Here is a 21,000-nt window from a genome sequence, read left to right as displayed (position 1 = left end):
AGGCATCTCGAGATGTCAAAGTGATCTCGGCCTGCTGAGGTGATCTCTGCTTACTGAGTGCTGGGACGCTGTTTGGTTCTGCAACATGAACAATGGGATGCATGAGGGATACTCTCACTACAACTTCTGGTGTGATATTGACAAATATTGCGAACATCTTCAGTAGGTTCTGGGAATATTCAGACTTCTCCTTCAAATCAAAGACAACAAGCCTGACCATGAGCTCCAAGCTGAGGCAGAAAACTCAAGATGATGAATGGTCAAAACACAATTAAGGTTGTGATGTCTCTTGTAATAATCCTGAACTTTGATGCCCACTGCATAAGATGATGATCTACTGAATGAATTTCCTTGAAGGAGCCAGCTTGGACTGGAGACAGCTACAGAACAGGCAGTTCAAACCGCAGATCACCCATTCAGTTGGAGGAGCAGGCAGGCTGACAGGCACTGCAAATGCACCCAGGCAATTGCTGGGGAAAGTCCTTGTTCTCCTCCTGTGCTTTTTGTCTTTAGGACAGAGGAGACATCTGCAGTGAGGTCCAGACAAGACAAAGATATGATGAAACTCATCTTCAAGCAGAAAGCTAAATAAGACAGGCCACCAGTCAAACCTGCCCAAAAGGATGAACAAGCAGTCTGTGCAGTCTGACACAGAACATACAGCTTTCTCCCCTGGGCCTCTGAGAAAGTTGAGGAATGCTCTCCCACCATGGCTAGAGCCATGGCAGCACAGGACAGATTCCTGTAGTGTGCCAACCATGAAAAAATGCTCCAACTTTCCAGTACTAAGAGCCAAACACACTGGCAGCTCTTCATCATGACACTGGCTGAAATGTGTCATGTGTCATGGCAGAAACATCTTCTCTCCACCCCTTCAGCATCCCTAATACAAAGTCTCAACCTCAGAAGTACTCAGTCTACCCAGATGTTGATGACAGACATATTTAATATTTTTTCTTGCTCCTATCTTCTCCTTGCTTCCAACACCTCTGCAAGCCACAGGAGAATAGAGCCATATGAAGAAATACCACACATTTATTTGGCACTCTCCAGAAATTCAGCTGCAGAGTTCAGCAGTGAGAGCAGCTTTCAGCAAAACCTGTAAATACACTATTGCTTCCACCTTAACACAGTTCAAATGGTTTTTCATGGAAACAACAGAAAGGCACAGCTCCAACACCAAGGTCAGCCATTTCATCGAATTTCAAGTCTCCATCAAAGCAAAACAAAACATTTTTAAAACTTCAGAACAAAGTGTAACACTGCTGCCAGAACTTTTCAAAAGGTCTTTTTTTAAGTAAACACCTAGTACAGAGCAAATCAGTCCAAGGGTTTCAAGCTGACTTGTTCTGAGCTGAGCAAGCCAGAATGGTCTAACAATGAACAGAATCAGAGGTGGGGTTACTAACAGGGGCACTCTGATATCAACATCAAAAATAACCTGCCTTGACATATAATGGACAATAAAGTACCTTCAGTAAACCCGTGTTCTCATTCATGTTCTCATCACAAAGCCAATTGGAGGTTGGCTGCCCAAATCCAAAACCCCTCACACCTCATGTGATCCTCACAGCTTCTTGGGATTTCTGGTCTCTCCCTTACTGCTACAGTATCCTTCAGTCTAAACAGTGGAATGATCTCCAGTGCTTCATAAAGAAATCAAAAGTTCTACTTCATGGTACTTATCAGGAGTCATCCCCTAAAATTTCCTGCATCCTCCAAGAACACTAGGAAGTTTCCTTCCTGTTCTGAACCAGGAATTTCCAACAGTAAAAAACTATCCCAGGAAGGAGAGTTTCAAGTGAACTCAGTGTTCACCAGCTCTATTTTGTTGATATAGGAAGCCTTCAGGTAGTAAAATTAAAATTAAATTCTCACTTCCTTGCCCTCTAACATCCTATTAATGGGCAAGGCTTTTTTTTTTTTTTTTTTTTGTCCTGAAGAAGAACACAGCCTGATCTATGTGTTTTCTCTTAATAAACAAGGGAGGGGGAAAATTGAAAGCATATGCAGTGTCTTCACTCATAGACGCACATAAATATCTCAAAGGTAGACAAAGATAGGATATTTTTGGAGTAAAAAAGGAAGCTTGAATTCAGCCTGCAAAAGCATTATGTTGTAACTCATTAGCCCAACAATTCATTTGTGAGGGTATGAAAAGAAATCAATACTGACTGGACTTCTGTGATTTACATAGTAATTAGACTGTTCAGCACGTGGTGAAACACAACTGTGATTTACATGAACATTTGGGTACATAAATACTAGTAAAATACTGACCAGGTACAGAAAGCATTTCAGGCAAAAACAAGTAAAGTCTATCTCACAGTATAAAGTGCTCATTGGGCATTTGGCTTGAAGGGAGGATAGAAGATGCTTGTGTTGGCCTGAAAAAGATGCTGTAGAAACATTCCAATCCCGTCCGTGAGGAAAGAGAAAGAAAGCAAAGGACAGCTGAACAGTGTTAAAGATACTTACAATTATTATTTCTACTATAATAGAATCTGGAGACATCCTTGTGCTGCATGCAAACACGTAGTGAAAAATAGCATCTGCCAGCAAGTGATGAAACCGCAGATAAGACAGATGAAGAGTGACTGAAAGGAAGTCCTGTATGCACAGGCAGGATTGTGCAGACGGGGGGAGAAGCAGACACTTTAGGTAACTGTCCAAGCTTTAATCTGGGAAAGAAAAGGGTCAAGATCTCTCAAGTCCCAGGTAATGGTTGACCTGCAGCATCATCTCCCTCAACACACGCCAACACAAAGAAGGAAGGAGCTGTGCTGAGCGATAAAAAGAGAAGGCATTTAGGACAGGCTGGTTTTCAGCTCTGAGGAAGACTTTCCATTCTCAAGATTTCTCATTGAGTGACAAATACTCTAAAGAGACTCCATTCCTCTTCCTTGAGGCATGGTATTTGCCTGCCTCCTGCTGAAGTATGGTAGTACATGGATTACAGGCCCTTGAGGCAGAGGGACAATAGGGCAAGATGTGGGAGATCATGAGCACTGTAACAAAGGTTTAACAAGCTACAGTGGTGAACAGCTGGCAGGAGAGAGCAGATTGTTGCAGATGTAAATCTTCCTGGCAAAAGGGTCAAATAAAGAAATTTGTCCTGCTTCTGAATTAATACAGCAAAAAGGAGTGAGGTTCTCATGCTGCAAAAACAAAAATTACTTTAACCATTTGAGGGATCTGCAGGTCATTTTGTTAAGGAAACTTCCTAAACAATTTGACTACTGAGATTTTAAATCAGCAATGTAACATCTCTCTAAACACAGCTATAAATACAATTGCTGCTGAATGGAGTCTTTATTCTCATCTATAAACAAATTCCAAATATTTCTACTCACTGTATAGATCTGTTTCATCCAGAATTTCAGACTTGATGATCTCTTCAATCACATCTTCTAAAGTGACAATTCCCAGGACTTCATAAAAAGGATCCCCTTCTCCTTCATTGTTTACTCTTTGCACAATAGCCAGGTGAGACTTGCCTGCGAGGAGACAAATCAGCAATTTAGACATTTTAGAAAATTCCTGAATGATCAGAAATTATAGCAGAACTAGGGACACGCAGGTATAAAGAAAAAGACAAAAAGGTTGGTGTCAGGCTTTATGAAAAAAGGGGCAAAGTTTAACAATGCTTAAAATCATAATCTGATTTCTGAGATACACATTCCTGCATCACATAAATCCACCTAATGCACTAGAAGAGAACTAAAGAGATCAGTGTTCTTGTTCTAATGTCTTTCCCAGCAGAACTGTCACCCTGGCACTGAATTCATTATATTATCTTGTTGTTCTGCTTCTTGTCTCATGCATTGGCAGAGGAAAGCCAGGCTGGAGCCCTCCTTTGCAGTGAGATCCCATGGACATTTTCCTCAAGCCTGGAAAAAAACAGCCACAATGACCAAACCACAGAAGCACAGGAACAGGGTAGAGGTGGGGAGAAGTTAGCCCCCATCCATCAGCTCCTCTTTTTCCCCTCCCTTCCTCAAAAATAATTTATTTATATATTCTCCATATGGGGGGATGACACCTTATTTAGGAATTAATTAATTAAAATATTCAAAGCAACTGTCTGATCTACCAAAAGAAAAGCTAAGACGAGATTTAGCAGCAGTTCTAAAGATTCCTGAGCTCTGCATCATTCACAGTGAATTCCTAAAGTCCTTTCTGCCATAGGAATAATGATGGTAAGAATATCATCATCATGACCCTTCAAACTGGCCTTGATACCTTTGGTTGCCAGTTTCTCCAGCTGCCACTGAAAGCCAGTCCTTTGTAAAGCTGCATAAATAATAACATTCATTCAAAAGGTCCACCAAATGCCAGTGGCATTTTGCAGTACAAATACACAGACATCAGCATGCTTTCTGAACTATCGGGGGCTAAGAAACAGTGTCTCACACTCTTCTTTGCTGGTCTCAAAAGTGATACCTATCCCCAACTGTGGAAGACAACCAAAATAGTTCGACTTTGCTTAGACCCCTTTATAGGCAATAATGTCTGCCTGTTTTAAGATTCAGATTATTAGACTAACAAGCATTCAAACTATTTCAGCCCAGACTTACTCATGCTTAAAGAATGAAAATATCCCGAACAAATTAGACTAGGGAGGAAAACTTATCAACTACTAATATAAACATTGCATCAGGTCAAGTCAATTCACTTTGGTAAGTTTTTCACATCTGCTTTCCCAGGGACCCAACATAAGCAGTTAAAAACAAATTCTTGGTGAATGCTGTCTGTCGAAAGTTAAATTCTTTTGCTATTCCCAGCTTGTGATCATTTAAAAGGAATTTTCCAAAGCAGGGTCTAATATTAGACTCAAAATGAAGTTTCCATTCCACTTAGGCGATATTCTCACCAAAGTAACTACTGCATAATCTGATTGTCTTGGAGCTACTCGTTTAGATGCAGATGGACATACTTTAAATACCAACTACACAGCACTGCTGAGTCTTATCTTGAGGAGACCTTATTCTACAGTGAATTAATAGAAAGATGATTTGTGATTTTTAAAGTATCAACATTCATACTGTACTGAAGGTCTTTCACTGTGCCAGGTTTTATGGGTTTTATTTCTCTGCATTCCTTTCAAGACTTCCAGCTCTTTCTACTGCTCAATGAACAGCATTAAAGTGACTTCATAAAAGCATGAAAGATTTAAGTACTATTATTAGTGCCATTCCCTTGTAATATATTACTCCAACTATATCCTTTCAACAGAACAATGTTCAATAAGATCTGCAGCACAAAAAAAATAAAATTACACAGACAAAAGAAATATTCTGATTTATTTCCCAGTGCCTGCTCAGATATTAGTATATTTGCATTCAAGTCAAAAAACACAGCTCCTTCAAGAACCATTTCTATCACAGACCAGAGCAGCTCATTAGCACATGCTTATTCAGCTGCTAATTCCTCAGGATATCTGTTCTCCAATATTAGTAAGTGGTAAGATCTGTCCAAGTCGGTTAAATTAAAAAACCAAACTGAACCAGCCAAACAAAAACGCCAGAAGACAATGCTATCAACTCTGGGTTTCAGCTTTGATCAAAATCATCAAATTCCAGCCTTTTCCTCCACTTCTGCATTGCCTATGATAATGCTGAACTAGGTGATGAAATTTTAAATTTTGAAAAGAACAGTCTTTCTAACAGTGGAGTCCTGAACACATCTACAAGCAACATTAGAGATTCATGAAAATGGGACTGGGGAAGGACCTGAAGGGCTGGAAGTTGTGCACAAGTTTTATCCACAAAACCAGCTGCATGCCCTTTCCACCAGAGCAGTCCCCACCAAGAATTCAGGATCACTAAAATATGTTATGTTCTCCCCATTTGAGCAGCTGCAGGACTCTGATCTGAGCAACAGCACCTAATGTGAGATGTGTGAACAAAATCTGTACCAGCTGCTGCTCTCTTAAGCAAAGTGAGCTGATAAAACAGGAGTTACGGAGAGGTATCAGACATATGGTAACTTCTACGATGAAAAAGAAGGCCAGAAACACTTTCTTCTGGCCCTGCCACAATCTCCAGTTTTTGGGGTTTTTCACTAATCACCCAAAGTATCAAGACCATTGAAACTTGTCAGCATCACTGGATTTTGGTGGGTAGCATCTATAATCAGTTCTACCTTCATTATTAAAACTACATGTTACAGAGAATTTATCTGCTGAGAAGAGAAATTATCCACACACACAGTGACACTAACCTTTCTTCCCTCCTGACTTCAAGTTTTCCTGTTCCAGACTTTATCAATCCAACATTTTGCGGGGGTCAGATGAATTTAAGCCAATCTAATAAGCTGCCCCTAAAAGGCTGCCTTTTGCTCCCAAGTTTTCTCCTTCCTTTCCATTGGCTCCAACGCTCATGAAGTTATTTGATGAGACAGACCAGATCCGAAAACTACATTTCTTGGGTCTTTGCAAGATAATTTTGACCCAGATCCAATAATTTGCAAGAAATCACCAGACAGTGGAACACACATCAGAGGTGGTGACGGAGAAGTTATGAAGATGCATTCCCAGACTGGCTGTCCTCTCACCACAGAAGCCTGCAAAATACCCTGCACGTATGGAAGTAATCAAGACATAAAAGGCTAAAGGAAAAGCTAGGAGCGCAAAGACCTCTTTATACACAGTAAAAGAGCACAACACAGCATGTGCTCAACTGTAAAAGTGGCCTGTAAGTAAAATAATGACTCCTCTGACTGTTTCAAATAGAAATGGGCTACAGCTTTATTCAAAGATTTATCAAGTCACTGGCAATTGTCATACTATTTTAGTCAACCAAAAAGAGAGGTTTCAGCTTGTATTTTCCACTGCTGAAGATGTACAATACACATCCAGTAAGGAGCTGAATAAAGTAAACATTCAGCAGGTAAGAAAACCTGGAGTGCTTATAATATTCCTAGGGCTTTGAGAGCAGAACATGAGTTAAACAGAACAGGTGTATGGGAGTTCTGTACTTCACTGATTTTCTGGCCACAGTCTCTAACCACACTTCATAGATGACATTAATGTTTCTTTAATCACTTGTTTTATGTGTTGATACAATGAGATCTAGCAATTGGGCCGCTCTGCAAAACTGCCATGTCTGACAATAAAGGCAGAAATGTGATGTGTGACCCACAACTCCTCTGCAGACACAGGCAGGCAGCGTTTGCTTTCTGCCTCAGCTTCCCCCCAGTACAGTGAGAGTCAGTGACACCACCAAGGGCCTGTGTGGAGCTGATACCTGCACGTGGCCTGAGGCACCACTTGTGACAAATGTTCATCTCTCAGTTACATTCACAGGCAACTAAAGCACGAAGGAGTTTTAGGAAACATAAATCCAGTCTCATCCCATTGCTTAAAACCCTGCCACTCAGCTTAGATTTTGCTCTGTACAACTTCTGATTTATTAAGCTAATTAAGAAACATGAAGATGCTTAGTTAAATCTGCATGAGTAAGTGAACCTAGAACGAGCTCCTGGGAGTCCGTGTGATTTACTGACCACACAGAGCAGAAATGGAAGAAATGCCTGAAATACTCATTCTCTTATGGCACCATGACAACTTCTTGAAAAATCAATCACGGGGGAAAATTCTTCCTTTCATCCTGAGGCATTCATATGTCTAGAGCAAGGACCTTGAGAATACTGCCATGAAGTTCAAACAAGAGATGGAAACATCTGACCAAGTTCAGTATCTGCTCTGGTCAGTCACAGGATCTTGACTCCATGAAGAGTTTTGCCATTTGGATGGAGCTGTACCAACCCCACTGCCACATATCACTTCCCCACAGACACACAGGCAGAAGAAACGGGATGACAGGAACATTATGGAGTTCAATAAATGCAAATGCAAAGTCATGAACCTGGTACAATATATCCCTGTGTGCTGGCACTGGGGACTGACTGGCTGGGTGAACACACTACAGGAGTCAGCAGCGTGTCCCTGCAGCAATGAAAAGGAACTGTGTGCTGACATCAGCACATGTGCAGCTGGCAGGTCAAGGCAACGGATTACTCCCCTCAATTTGGCACCTGTGAAACCACACCTGCAGCACTGGCATTCAGTTTGGGGTTCTCCAGTACATGAAAGACATTAAGAAACTGAAACAGTTTCAGTGGACAGATCCTAAGATGGGCTGGGGCTGGAGCCCACCATGCACAAGGAAAAGCAGAGGGCAATGCATTGGTTGAGTCTCACAAAGAAAAGGCTAAAAGAAAGGACTTAAAAGTCTTTCTGTACCTCATAGTAGGCTACAGAGAACACAAAACTAGAGTATTTTGAGCTAGATACTGATGGGACAAGAGACAATAAACATAAGTTTCAAATATGGAGACTCTCTTTAATAATGAAAACTTGTTCATCATGAAGGTGGTCAAACACTGGAACCAGAGGGGCAGTGAAGTCTCCAGCTTTGGAGGCATTCAAAACTCAGTGATGTGACCCAACTTCAAAGGTGGCCCACTCCAAAGAGGGGGTTGGACAAGATGACCTACAGAAGTCCCTTCCTAAATTATCTTGTGATTTTAACAGATGTTGAGGGAGGTCTGACTGAAATCCCAGGCCAAACTTAATTTTGAATTTTCATTACTGAATTTCTAAAAAAAATTGCAAAACTTTCAGTACATAAGGACATATAAAGACAGCAAGTTTTACTGATCTGGAATGCCACAATCTGGCTTTGTATGTGACCCAATGTAGTAACAAAATGATACTGCTAGCCAGACTATGCTGCAGAAAATTACAGTACTGCTGCCATAGCTTCAGAGCAAACCCAGGTTCTCAGGAAAGAGTGATCCAACAGCAAAGGTGTAACACAGAAGCTCTGAGCAGTCAGCCACAACCTGTAGTGACATGTATAAGCTTACACTACGAGAAAGCAACTAGAGATGCCTCTATTTCTGCTGAAGGAGGTTTATGAACTCAGTAACTGGGAAGATTTGTAGGTGTTATTGCCCCCTGCAAGCAGCAGATCTCACTAAAGGCCCCTGGCTTCCTTTAAAAAAAAAAAAAAAAAAAAAAAGAAAAATCAGTGTTAAATCAAAGCTATGGTAAACACTTACAAAACAGAAGATTCCTGTTAAGTCAGTTTGTGGTAAAACAAGAATCAGACTAGTCCATTTTTGTTAAAACCAGTAATCTGCGTCTGTTTGCTGTTGGTTAGTACCGTGGAACATTAAGCCATAGCCTGTTTAATGTGCCTTCAGTGACATGGAGAAAAATCCCAGGCGGTGTTCAGCTGCCCTTGAATTTGCCAACTAACAATGCTTCTGAAAAATCTCCCTGTTTAATCTTACGGGACTGTTTTTGTTTTGACTGATTTGTACAAAGGTAAACACTGGTCTGTCAGTGAGATTCCCAGGTTCAACAACACATTATTCAAAACAATAAATTTTAAAACGTGCTGTATAATTCATGCATTAAAAATAACTCCCTCTGGAATAGCCCTGCCTTGCAAGCAATTATGCCATAGTAAAAAGTGTTTTCCTAAATTTCTTTTCTGAACCACAGTTCAAGGACATTAAATCTCCATTCTATTAGCAGAAATTTGCATTCATGCTGTTTGCTTTTTCACTTTGATTATTTTCAGTGGGGCAATCAGACTTCTACTTTCTCCAAACACACACACACAAACCGGTGCATGCTGTCTTTGGGTTCATAACACAACACCATTCACAGAATCAAGAGAAACCCAAAACTGCTGCAAAAACATAATCTAGGTTTAGACTAGGCTTTTTAGATACTGCTCTTTTACCATTTTTAATATATATTTGGGAAGGGAACCTGATAACTAACATTCATTTAATATAGCCACATGAAAATCATCCAGACCCTCAAAGGAAATGAGTGGAAGTATCAGCACAACCACTGGGAATACAATGATTCTCCTTTAAACCAGAGAGCTCAGTCTCGTACAAACATTAACTAGAAACCACAGCAGCCTTCACAGGAAAATAAAAAAGTAGGACTTTAAATAGACTCTTTGTGTTAAAGTCCATTTAGTGGGAGGACACCAAAAAAAGCAAAAATCAGGGAGAGTTTCAGAATGACTTCCTGACAGTGAATTGTATTTGTAAGGAATACTTTCCCAAGGGAAACGACAGAAGCTCAGTCACTTGCAACTTTGAAAGCTCGACTGGATAAAGCTCCTAGAAAGGACTCAACAATTCTCCAGTGCCCCGTGGCAGATGGAAGAGAAGCGATGAACTAACATTTTCCATCTCCACAAGCCTATCAGTCGATGTAGGCGCTCCAACTCAACTGCTCCTGCTTTCCCTTCAATCCCTCCTGGTAGGACCTTGGTGAGACATACACTGACAAACATAATTTGCTTTGCTGCTGCTTCTAAATGTGAGAGCACAGCTCTAGAAAGCTGCAGCTTTACCTGCAACTGAACCAAACCCAGCAACCAACTCGGATCAGAAGCTGGGAAATCTCCACAGGTACATGAGTAAAAGAAATCAGCTGGGAACCAGAAATAATTTGAGTGTAAGGAAAAAAGGTAATTTCAACTCAGATCTCTGCTATCCAAGTAGGAATCTTAGGGAAGAATCAGATGTGAGAATATTTAGGGAAAACTATTACCAGGTGGAGGCAGGCCTCAAGAATGAAAATGAAGAGTGGAAAGAAAAAGTTTCAGAAACTGCTTGAACATTGCTAATGACTCCCTCGCCATGAACAGCATGGCAATGCTTCCCAGTCAGGCAGTGCTTCTCCAGTAGGGAATTTGTGTTGAATATGGCTGGGGTTAACAATAACCAGGGTCTACGAGGGTGTAAAATTCACACCACTAGCTGGGCTGCTCTCAGTGCTAGCCAGAACACTGACTTCAGCCTACTAAATGAACAAATACAAGCTGCTTCCCAGAACTGGAAGTTTCTGTCTTAGAATCCACTGGATCTGAAGTAGGAGAGGAAGAGAAGGAAAACCTAACACTTGAGAAAGAAACCTCTCCCAAAACCAAAGTGTTTTGGGCACCTGTCTGAGGCTCTAACCTGAGTACAAAGTTGTAACACCAGGACACTGGTGGCTTGGCATGAGAAACAGGGTGGAAGTTTAAAAACAAAATTAAGGAACCACTTCAGAAGTGCAGCAAACTAAAATTGAGAGAAGAGGTGTCAACAAGAAGAGAAAATACGGAATCTGGAGAGAGACCTAGGGCTATTTGGGCTGACACAGAACAAAAAAGTTCATACAAAATTTAAGGCAAGCAAACAGAATATTGAAGTCATTCTTGGTCATGGTTCAAGTCTTCCACACTGGATTCAAAAGATACTGAAGTGTAACTTCTGCTGATGTGATTTCCCCTGTGCCCCCACTTCCCAAGGCAAGTAATGACCTTTTGGAAAGAAGGGCAAGAAATGCATCTCCTTACTGACTCGCACCTCCACAGCATGATCAACAAGGAAATTTTTTTTAGTGTTCAAGAACCCTAAAAAGGAGCCATACTAATTTTATTACTTCCCTTTTTGTTCAAGACTGTCCCACTGATTTCAGCATTCCTTCAGGGATGAACAGCAGGGACCAGCAGGCAGAACTGCTGCCAGCAGAGGGAGTGCAAAACCTTGGGTTTGCTGAGCTCCACGCTCAGGTCCTCCCCAGACCTCAGTCCAGCAGATGGAGAGAAGAGGTCCTGGATTCTGGCATCGGTGGGGCCTGTCTGCTGGCCGGATGCTGAATCCTTTGAGAGATGTGTCCTCCAGCCTGGAATCCACAGCAATGACCCCTGTCTGCCATGGCCTGTTCAACATCTCCTCCTGCAGCTTTGCATTGCTGCTGTGACTTGTCCCACCCCAACTTCCTCCGCCTTCCCTCCCCTAGGGGAGACAATTTCTTGAGCCCTTCACAAGGACTCAGGAGAGCAACTATCACCTCCTCAATCTCCTCCAGTCCAACAGTTAATCCACTAAATGAAAACAAGAACATCAAGAGATGTACCTTTATGAGCAACAAAAACAGAAGTCAATCCAAAACAAGAATGAACTCGGATGACTTCGACGTTCAGGTAACCAAAACACAACACCAACAGAAACAACAGCCTTGCTCTGTATCACTGCAGCCAAAAATCCTACTGATCTAATCCGTCCTCTAATCCTGCCTCCCTCAATTCCTAGAACAGACTGAGTTTAATTCAGGGAGCTTCTAGATTTTGGCATCTACACCATGGGATTTTAAATCCAACAAAGGTAAAGAACTAGAAGGCACAACAGAAACATGTTTGGACATTGGGAGGAGGTTAGCTGAGGCCAGCATGCTTACATAAGGACCTAAACTGTGCTGAGAGCAAAGAGAATGAGCTGAAAAGGAAGAGCAGCATCTTGAGACTGTGGGTCGTGAAAGGAATTGGGGGCTAGATATACTCTCTTTTTTTTATTATTATCATCATCACTTCCTATAGTTTACTTTTATCTCACTATTTAGGACATAAATTTAAAAGTGTTCTTGTGTTACCAGCATCTTAGATCATTAATATTATATTTTAATGACTTGTTTTACTTCAGGCCATTTATATCACATGCAGTTTGCAATTCCAGCAGCTCCAAACCCAGCCTGGTCGATGGCGCCATCCAATTTTTCAAGCTCACTGCAAGGCTTTCAAATTTATATTGCAGCAGGGGAAGATTAATGAAAAGCTACCCTGTTAACTTTCTAAATTGGTGAGACCACTTCCATCCAGCAGGGTCTGTACAAGCCCAGGAGCACTTACGTGTGTGCACTGCCACAGCACCCGAAGCTGTGGGATAAACACGTGCCTAAACACAAGCAGTGCCGGTGACCTTGACTTTGCACAAGCGCAGGGTCGGGGCCATGTGAGCTCTGACACTGCACATTTGTTTCTCCAGAAGGCAACACGGGCACAGGGATTCATGTCCTGCCATTACAGAGCAACTCCGGAGCTGTGCAGCAGAACACCAAGGACACTGCAGCAATCTGAAGGCACAAGAAGCACAGCCACCTTCTCCCACTGGCTTTTAGTTTGGGTCAGGTCCCTCGAGGGGTAGCGCTGCAGGAAGAGCTGCCACAGAACTGTGCTTCACACTGTCAGGAAATTCAAGGGGAAGGGGGAATATCCTCTGGCTGGAAAGTGACTCTTTTAAAAACTAAAGGTATGGCACACCTAAATGTAGAAAAGTGCCAAGACACACCCAAAGTTACAGAACAGAGAACTTCACAGGAGTGACCAACTTAAACTTTCTTAGGTCCCATTTTCACTTTGGTTTGGTGCAATTTTAGCTAATGACACAGATTCCAGATCCATGCCTCTTCATCGAGAACATGTACAGAGCAATGTACAGAGTTACGGATATGACATGGGGGAAAGTAATTTAAACCACCCAAAGACATACTGGAACTGTCTGACACAAAGCAAAAGGGCAGAAGAGCACCTGTGATTTCAGAACGGGGCATCACAGATATCCAAATGCTTGCAAACTACAGGTTTTTTGCAAAATAATAATACAATAACATTTAGAGAAGGGAAAACACTTAATTTTGCATCTTGCTAAGGATTTAAGTAGATCTTGTGTTACTTTAATAAGCCCATCACATAAAGAAGCCAAAAGAATTGGTTCGAATGCTGACTCATCATCCCCAGGAAAAGGAAAGACTACAGAAAATTGCCTTGTTTGAACGACTGACAGTTCTGATGGTATACTTCAATGCATTCTTACTCTTTCCCAAGAACAAACGTAAATTGACTGGCTTTGTTCCTAGGAGTTATCAATTACTCATAAATGTAAGATTTTCAAGTGAATTAGTAATACAACATCATCTTTTCAACCATACAAGGCAAGATTAATTTTCTGAGAAATGGCACTACTGGGTCACATTTTAGAAATGGGAACTTCAAAGATCAATCTCCATGGCAATTATGCTATTAATATTTTTAATTACTGACTTGATACAAGAATTTCTTAAAGTTTCCATTTGTGAACAACCATCTAATTAGTGGTTTTTTGGGCCACCCTGCATAGCCCTCTGGTAAGCTGAGTTTGTCCAGAGCTCTTGAAGGAGGAAGGAAACCTCTCAGATAAGACAGCAAAGCCTTGCTCCATCAGCAACAGCCACTGGAGAGAACTGGAGATAAGGTAAAGTGAGAGCCTTGCCCCTAAGCAAGAAGACACTGGAGATAAAAGGAGAAAAGGGAGTCTTAAGATATTGAATTTGTGAACTTGCCACTTGCGAGTTTTGTTGTGATGAAGTATTCCTTTACTCCAGAAGATTAAATCAGGATTGCTCAACAGTTTTCCAGCTGCTGGGTATTGATGACAGGGGATGACATGTGACTCACACCTACGTTACAATATTATTCAAATTCTCCCTGTCAAATATTTACATGAAGCGTAGAGCTGTAATATTTTAGTGACATAACAGGAATTCAGTGAGAATGGTATTTCTTTCATGATGCTTAGCTCAGGGAAGATGTAGTAGAGGCAGCCCTGTTTTCTTTATTATTCTGCAGAAGTCTTTATCATTATTTTAGCCCCATCCAAAATTAATCTGAATGTATTTGCTCACAAATAACCTAAACACTGGCTTTAATATCCCTGACTTCTGGGACTGCTTATTTTGACAATTTTACTCCAGAACAAGCTTTGTGGCATAGCTTCTCATAGGGAATGGGGCTATTGATCTAAGCAGCACACTTTTTCATTCAGTCTCCTCTAGCAAAGGACAGATCTCTGTTGTCTTTTTAAGACTGTTCACCTTTGTTTGTACATGTGTGCGTTACAGCATCTCTATGATTTTGTCTAAGCCTAATACTTAGAGAGAGCTACCTAAGCTCTTACACTCTTACAGTAACACCACGTAACAGCATTGCACCCAGGTATCTCAGCACAGCAAGGGCTCACAAGTGTCTGTGTGAATCATCTGGTACACACAGCTTCGATCCATTCACATGATGCACTCAACCACTCCTGCAACACTCTCAAGAGTTACAGTGAAGCGTAACTTCACTAGCCATGGAGGCAACCTCAATTACAATGGTTGAACCCACTGGCACAGGGCAGTTTAGCTTCCCTTGTGAGGGTAGAGGGTGAATTAAAACTCATGCAATCCGTACAGCTTTGCCCATAAAACTGTATCCACACTAAGAATGCAATACCAGCATCCCTGCATCCCTAAAACACTCTGACCATGGAAATGGCCTCAGAGAAACAGAGTCCTACTGCTGTGACTTCTGCCTTGCATTTGTTTATTTTTAGCTAGGCTTAGACAATTCTTCTACATCCCAATAAATACTAAAGTAATCAGCTCAAACTTCTGCTAGAAGAGACATGGACAACTAGGTCACGCAACATACAACACACGTTTCTCTGTTATCTTCCGTGACTGTTTGCAAATCCAAACATGCCTGGTACATCACAGCAGCACAAACCCCAACCAGAAAACCAGTCTGCTAGGCTCTGAGGACTTGCAATTAAATCTGTAGTATAAACAGTATTTATCTAGCATACAATAGCAGAACGGATGTCTGTCACTATATGCGGTTCACAGGAGAATGTCCACGGACTGGGGCACGAGAGTTTGAAAAACTAAAGATTCCCAGCCAGACCCTTTCTTGGGGTCTGCAACTCTTGAGTTTCTTTCTGCATCTTCTGTTTGTTCAAGAAAGGTCCCTCCACAAATGCAGCTACAGCCAGGTGATGCTGCCTGCACAGAACAGGTCAGGGCTGAGCTCTCATCTCTACCTCAGAGGGAGCAACAGGAAAAATCTCCTCTCTTACCCACAAACCACATTTCATGAAGCTTACAGAAACATGGTATTTCTGACTTTTCTAAATCAATGACTTTTAAAGCTATGGAGGACTAAGGCAGGTAAGGAAAAAAAATAAACAACAAACTGATTAAAAATAAACTATACAAAATCCCAACCAAACCAAATAAAAACAACCAGACAAAAAAACCTCAACTAATCCCCCCAAGGAGCTTCCTTCACAACAGTAGCAGTGCAGACCCTATGCCAGCCCCCAAATGACAGAAGACAACAAACTTCAAAATATTGCTGTAATTTCCACTTGCAGGAAGAGGTTGTCATTCCTTCACAACAGTAAGAACAAAACCCAAACAAATTTTCTAGAAAGCCATGAATAAAAATTATTATATAAACCCCAACTTTATACCATGCACAATTTAGTTGAAACACCCTGTATTTCCAAGTAGAGCTCAAATACACATTTAGTCTAAATAATACAGACTATGTATGATCTAGTGCTCTGCATCTCAACGTACAGCAGGTACATTTGTGAAGGTCCCTGTCCTTCCAGGAGCCGGGAGCCTGGCCACAGTCACTGCATCACTGTCCTTACAAGGGTTAGACAAACAGACCAGTGAGCCCTGGCAAAAGGAAATGCATTTGGAGTTCACAGAGGGGCTATTGCTTGGCTATTTCTGTAGTGCCTGCATCTAAAAAAAGATCCAGTTCACACAAGTAGCTATTTTACCTTACTGTCCCACAAGATCTAAATGCATTTTTTCCGATTACACTTTCCCACCATAAAATACACAACAAAATGTGACACATATTTTTAAATATTCCTATGAAAGGATTTTGCTTATATATAGAAACATGAGTATATATGGAAACATAAAAAACTCTGTGTTTATATATAGATGTCTCCTCACTGTATAACTAATATTAGTTCATGGAATTGAAGTCACACACAAAAACAACAACAACAACAACAAAGAGAATTTAAGTTCCAGGGAGCTTTGCCATAAAGTACACAAAGCAGAAAAAAACCTCTTGGATTTATGATAACCTCTGTATGAAATGCTGAATGGTAAATTCCCTTGAGAACTTCTCTGACACAAGAAATACACAACAAAATAAACAAACAAGGAGGCAAGTCCAAGAGGCTCTCACTGAAGAGACATCTAGTTCATTCTTTTGCCTTTTTTTTTTTTCCCCTCCTGCATTCCAATGAAATCTGTCATGAACCACAAGAGAGGCGCAAAGAGGTCTTCCTTGGGTCCTCTTCTAAAGCCCACCTCCTGGGGAACCAAAGACCATCAGCTTCACTAAGATAAAGCACTTCAAATGACTACCACAAGTGCTGCCCTTCTGAGAGTGTTCCACACGGTAATGCCCCATCTGTATGAAAAAAATGTACTTTGATAGTTACAAGAAGGTGACAAAAGTTCTTCAAGACTTATTTACACCAGTCTGAAAGGTTTGACTTTTACTCTCTAATTATTCCTCCATGGTTTGGTGTCCCAAACACCACATTTCTTCCATTTAACCAGACGATGAATACAAAACTGACTAATCAGTTTCAGTGTTTTAAGCTGAGGGAAACAAAACAAGCAGAGAATATGAGAGAAATTTTCTAAAGTGATAAAATCTAAATATTTTTTCCATGCCCCTAGGGGAATTAGTAAAGTGGATGAAGAATACCCCAACTCTCAAACCCATCTCATCACATCTGCTCAAGCATTGTCCTATCCACTCAGAGCACTATTGCTACACTACTTAGAACTGTCACAGGAGCCTGTTTAAAATAGCCCAACCCCCCTGCTTGAATGCCTTCCTTGATGAGTACAAAATCCTGAGTTTTGTGAGAAGGAGAGTTTTCAGCAATAAAAGCCACACACTTTTGTATAAGTTCCACAACAGTTACCATCAATAAAAAGAACACTTGTATGACCTGAGCAATCAGCAGATCAAGGTTTTTTCTAAATTAAACTAATGTAAAGCACTATCCCTGGAGCTTAGTGGAGGGACTCAGGCAATAGCTGTGTGTAACAGGAGTGGCAGATGGCTTTCCAGAAATTACAATCTTTCTTTAAATCTTTACAGGCTGGTGGCATCTCACCTGCTTATTTCCATGGCAACTGGATTCCACCAAGAAGCTGTTGATGCTAAGTTGTCTCCTCTCCTCCCCTGTAACTCCTGTTGCATCAAATAATTGTAAAAGCCAATGGGATGGAGGATGAATAAACTCAACTGTGCAACTGAAACAGTAAGATTTTGAAGTTTTTTTACCGAAGCTTTACAGATCTCTGTCCCACTTCGCAGCATTATCACCTTCTTGATGGCTGGAAATTAGCAACTATAATAGGTTCAGCTATTCAGGGCACAAGGCAAGGGTACCACTCTCTAATCTAGAGCAAGACTAGATCAGTGTGGTGACCACAGAACAAGAACAGTTCTAGATCCTGGGACCAAGAACTGAACATCTACCCAGTTTCACAGGAACGCCAAGTTCTTTTATGACCACAAGTGATCAGGAGCTCAGATCTATTATTCATTGAGATGATTACATGTCTGGCAGAACAACAGCTCTTGGCAGGACAGTAAAATATTTACGCAGTGTAACAACTCAAAGAAAATGACTTGCCAAATTGACTGCAACAATGGTCTTCAACCTTTTTCAATTTATGGACTGCTAAAAATGCTCAGTGGGAATGCAGAACCCTGTAATACTGAGCTCTCTACTGACAAAAGGCTTATTGTTTTTAAGATACCTTTTATTGAGACGTCTGAAATAGTCCTTGGACGCAAGCTAAAAAAAAAAAATTCACCACACTGCGTAATTTTCTGGAAAATATTAAGGAATCTTCCTTACAGTATACAATAACCAAGATACAAAAGCCTGAAATCAAATTATTACAGGTCTCTGCCCAATGAAGATATTCTTCCTAGTGACTTTAGCTCTAGGTTACATGACAAACAGGGAGACCAACCACCACACAGATTGGTAAAATGATGGAACTCAACAGCAGAAAAGCTGCAGGCCAGAGAGAGCATGGAGTGGTGGTCACCAAACAGAGAGCCCTGGGCAGAAAGGAAGAGCAGACACAACCCTGAGAGGGACACTGGGTGCTGGATCCCACACGGGTGTATTTCTAAGGAAAGCTGAAGCTGAAATTAGGGACTGGCGACAGTGGTTTTGTTAAAGGCAGCATTTAGAGAATTATCAACAGGAACAAAATATCACAGAGGGGGAAGAGAAGGAAAGGGAGGAACTTTGAGGACTGCAAATTTGATTCATGTTATTTCCACTGTGGGAGCATTTGAATCAGTGCTCAAACCACCATCTCTGCCCCAGCTCATTAGAGTACCTAGTAATTTGCCTGCCCCTGTACAGTAATCCGCATGGAAGCCATGGCAATGCAAGAAGGAGAGAGGCCAGCATTCCCCAGCCTCACTGGGGGCAAGGGAGCAGTCGCTGGAAGGAGCAGGAAGATGATGGCAGGGACAGTACGACTGTTTCAAGCACTGATGTGTTTCATCACATGTACCGTTCCAGTAGATATAAATATCAGCAAGTTGGCCTGGTGGTGTGGCCACTGCAAAATGGCTGCTTCCCACCAGAATCACAAGAGTTGACATCTGAGGGAAGGCTTTGCAGCTAATGCTAGGAAATATTTTATGAGCAAAAGGAGCAGTGTGAAAGAGCTCGTGGCAGAAAGCACAGATGAGGTTGATGCTGCTCTAGATGTGCGAGACATTTTAAATGGTACAAGAACAAATGGGAAGCTCTTGGCCACCCTGCATCTCACCTGCAATGACAAGCCCTTGGTTCCCACCCTCCATCATGTGCCTTAAATTCCTCACTGCATTCAAGGCAGCATCACACTCTACCCTTACACTTCCCACTTCAACACCTTGCCGTGAAACACTTTCCAACGCCCAGACTGAAAACAGTTCCTTCTGCCCTTGCGATGGGTCTGAGCCAACCTCTGAAGGCAGAGCAGAGAGCATGAGGTCCAAATCTTTAATCTAGAACAACCATTGATCTGCAAGCAAATACTATAGCAATTTCTTCATCAAATATAGGAGAAGATGTGTTTTTCCAAACACCAAGGCTACTAAAACTTGATTAGCAGAGGAGGTCTGAGAGAAGATTGTGGTGCTCTTGGAAATAGGTTCAAAAATGGCAAAGGGAAACACAGAAAAGAAAGCAGCTTGAGAGAGATTTCACTGATCTGACAGGGAAAGAGACAGAGCAGCCTACTGTTCTAAAAGGAGATAGGGAATATCTTCAGTGTTTAAGGGATTATGAAATGGTGACTGGAATGAAAATGTGCAAACCAAAGGTAGCAAGAAGAGCGTGAATACAAGTGAAATGATCAGAAATGCTAACAGTGCTATGTGAGTTACTCTGGAGGATGAGCACAGAAAGTACCAAGATGGAAGTTAAGCTAGGGCAAGAAGGTACAACTGCTGTAGCAGTTACTTGCTGAAGCAAATAAGAGACATCAAAACAAAAGCAGGGGTTGTACACAGAAATCCCCCGGTCATGAGTGAGCTGCCCATGGGGTTACGCCAAGCTGTTCATGAGAAAGTCTCCTGGACCATGTGAACAATGAAAGCAGCCCTTTTTCCATCCATTTCCCTCAGAGTATTTAAAGATTTGAATTTTCCCATCTCATTTTTGGTTCATCTCTCTCTTCCTATAAATAGAGAAGCAGCAGTGCACCCATCTCTTCTTCATCTTTTTTGGTGGTCTAGCATTGCACAGATGCTGGAATGTTTTTCTAGTAAATGATAAGCGATGGGAAACAAGTCAAAGACAAAGGATAAGAGACCTTGAACTCAGACAAGTAGGAGAGATGGGAGCCTTCTCCTCTTTCTCAAGAGGCAGGTATCTTTTCTCTGGACCAAAAGATTTTGTTTTGGAAACAAGTGTATCTATTTCTGTCACTTCCTTTAGACATTTAGTCTTCAAGGGGCTGATAGTAAGACTGACTACAGTGTCTGAGAATGACAATCTGGCCCCCAAAAGAAAGCATTTCTAATCCATTATGAAACCCAAAGGAAACACCCCCCTGCTGCTAGGCACACGTCTCAGTGGACTAACGCTGTGATCTGTGCTGTGCTCCCAGAGCCTTTACTTTAATCCCAAGTCCAATAATTGAGTTGGCGCTTTGTAAGGAGAGCTAAAGCCCCTGGGGTTTCTGCCGAGCTGTCAGACGGTGGAGAGGCTGAGCTGGACGTCAGCAGGTGGTCGGCTGCCATGGGAAAACAAGCATGGTGTGGGCAGGCAGAC

General features: G+C 41.6%; 1 protein-coding gene across 5 annotated transcripts in view; it reads right to left on the bottom strand.

The window, feature by feature from the left end:
* Positions 1-21,000, bottom strand: part of CNNM2 (cyclin and CBS domain divalent metal cation transport mediator 2) — a 119,373-nt gene that overhangs the window by 23,799 nt on the left and 74,574 nt on the right. For all 5 annotated transcript variants that reach the window (XR_014226615.1, XR_014226616.1, XM_082286205.1 and 2 more), the window contains exon 2: positions 3,354-3,497. Coding sequence is in view for 3 of the 5 variants with exons in the window: in XM_082286205.1 (XP_082142331.1) it covers positions 3,354-3,497 (144 nt within the window). In the remaining 2 variants the exon portion in view is untranslated. The remainder of the gene's footprint in view (positions 1-3,353; positions 3,498-21,000) is intronic.

The sequence above is a fragment of the Coloeus monedula genome (genome assembly GCF_965178545.1).
Source record: "Coloeus monedula genome assembly, chromosome: 8".
In the NCBI taxonomy this organism is placed as follows: domain Eukaryota; kingdom Metazoa; phylum Chordata; class Aves; order Passeriformes; family Corvidae; genus Coloeus; species Coloeus monedula.
The sequence above is the reverse complement of the archived record's forward strand: the minus strand, read 5'-3'. Positions and strand labels throughout refer to the sequence as shown.